Raw genomic sequence first — 1,959 nt, 5'->3', positions numbered from 1 at the left:
AAAAAAAAAAAAAAAAAAAAAAAAAAAAAAAAAAAAAAAAAAAAAAAAAAATATATATATATGATATGAATGGGCACAAATATAATGTAATATAATATAAATACATATACGTTAAATAAAAAATATTTTAACTTTCAATATGGGATATATCAAAACGTAGTTATAATGTATAAACTATATACAATGTGTAAAACATGATGTTTTATATAACATATTTAATTTTTTCCTACGTTTATAGCTATTATTTTCCAATCCAATTCTCCCTCGTCAATCAAGGTGAAAGCTCCCAATATCTTAAAAAAAAAACAAATAAACAAAAAAAAAACAAAATAATGAATAGTATTCAATATATATTGTACATATCTAAAATATAGAACTACATAAATATATATATATATATATATATTTATTTATTTATTTATTTATATATACATATTATTATTAATATTATTATTTTGTGTGCTTTGCTTTAATACCTTGACCGGAACCACTTGTCCGATTTTTAGACATGCACTTCCAATATCGAGAATATCTAATGGATCGTTATCTCCAGTAAATAATAATGGTTCCTTATTTTTTTTTGATTTGTTTTGATATATATGTTTTGGATATTCATATGTTTGTGGTAAAGCTCCATAGTTCCAATAAATGGAATTATGATAATATCTGAGTTTTCCTTTTTTTTTATCTTGTTTAATAACATTAAATTTTTCCCTTAATTGTATTTCTAACTTTATGTAATTATATTTTGTTATTTCAACAATCATATTGTAAGTACCATCATCATTTTTCAGATCAATATGATGCCATGGTGATATAGGCACAAAATTATCATCCTTCTTTTCAAAATATGATATAGAGAAATTCTCTTCATTTATATTATTATTATATTTCAGCATATATGTTTTCTTATTGTTTATAAAAATATTACTTATCTTATCATATATATTAATGTTCGAAAAAATATTTGATATAATATTGTTATTTTGAAAATTCAAATTGATTTTTAATTCTTTATTTGTCTCTATAAAATAATCATTCTTATTAACTTTATTATTTATGCTTATTACATTGTTACTATTATATTTATTATCATCCTGATTATTGCCACCTTCAACATTTATAAGTTTGCTTCCCATCTTATTTTTATTATAATCTCCCAAATTTCTCTAACAAAAAAAAAAAATAATAATAAATAAATAAATAAATAAGTATATATGTATGTGTGCGCGCACAAATTAGACTTCATACATAAAAAAAAAAAAAAAAAAAAAAAAAAAATATATATATATATATATATATATATATATTACATAAATGCTTGTGATACTTTGAAAAAATTAAAGTCCTCTTATTATCCCTTAAAATATATATGTATATATATATACTATATTTAGTATAATTAAAATGAATATATATGTAATAAGTATCCCCACACACACAAACTCAATGTTCACATTTAATAATTGTACAGTATTATTATCTTTTATTTATAAAATTATATTCAATACTTGTACTTACAAATATGTATAAATAAAAATAAATATGTGTATAACAACAGTTCTTAGGAAATATAACATGTATATTAAACATATAAACATATGTAATATATATAAAATATATAATATATTTTATTAAATTTTTTAAAAACATGCAACCAAAACATTATCCATCTCATCGAAAATAAAATAAATAAATAAATATATATATATATATATATATATTTTTATGCATATATTCATTTGCTTATTTTTCTTCTTATATAAAAATTATAATAATCCATATGTAGTTCTATAAATTTATGGTCAGGATTATATACACGAGGTATTCACAAGCCACATAAAAATAAATTTATATGAATTCAAAAAAAAAAAAAAAAAAAAAAAAAAAAAAAAAAAAAAAAAAAAAAAAAAAAAAAAAAAAATAAAATATTAAAATTTTAAATATAAAAATAATTAA

General features: G+C 17.9%; 1 protein-coding gene across 2 annotated transcripts in view; it reads right to left on the bottom strand.

The window, feature by feature from the left end:
• The window catches only part of PRSY57_0315600 (inorganic pyrophosphatase, putative), a gene marked incomplete at both ends in the record, with an annotated part of 4,050 nt that overhangs the window by 829 nt on the left and 1,262 nt on the right, over positions 1-1,959 (bottom strand). The window contains 2 exons of one of the 2 annotated variants that reach the window (XM_020114470.1): positions 231-293; positions 477-1,169. In XM_020114470.1, coding sequence (XP_019970836.1) covers positions 231-293; positions 477-1,169 — 756 coding nt within the window. Of the gene's footprint in view, positions 1-230; positions 294-476; positions 1,170-1,959 lie in introns of those variants that run through there. The other variant, XM_020114469.1, reaches the window with a different exon arrangement.

Source organism: Plasmodium reichenowi, chromosome 3 (genome assembly GCF_001601855.1).
Source record: "Plasmodium reichenowi strain SY57 chromosome 3, whole genome shotgun sequence".
NCBI lineage: Eukaryota > Apicomplexa > Aconoidasida > Haemosporida > Plasmodiidae > Plasmodium > Plasmodium reichenowi.
Note: the sequence above shows the minus strand (reverse complement) of the source record. Positions and strands in the feature narration are given on the sequence as shown.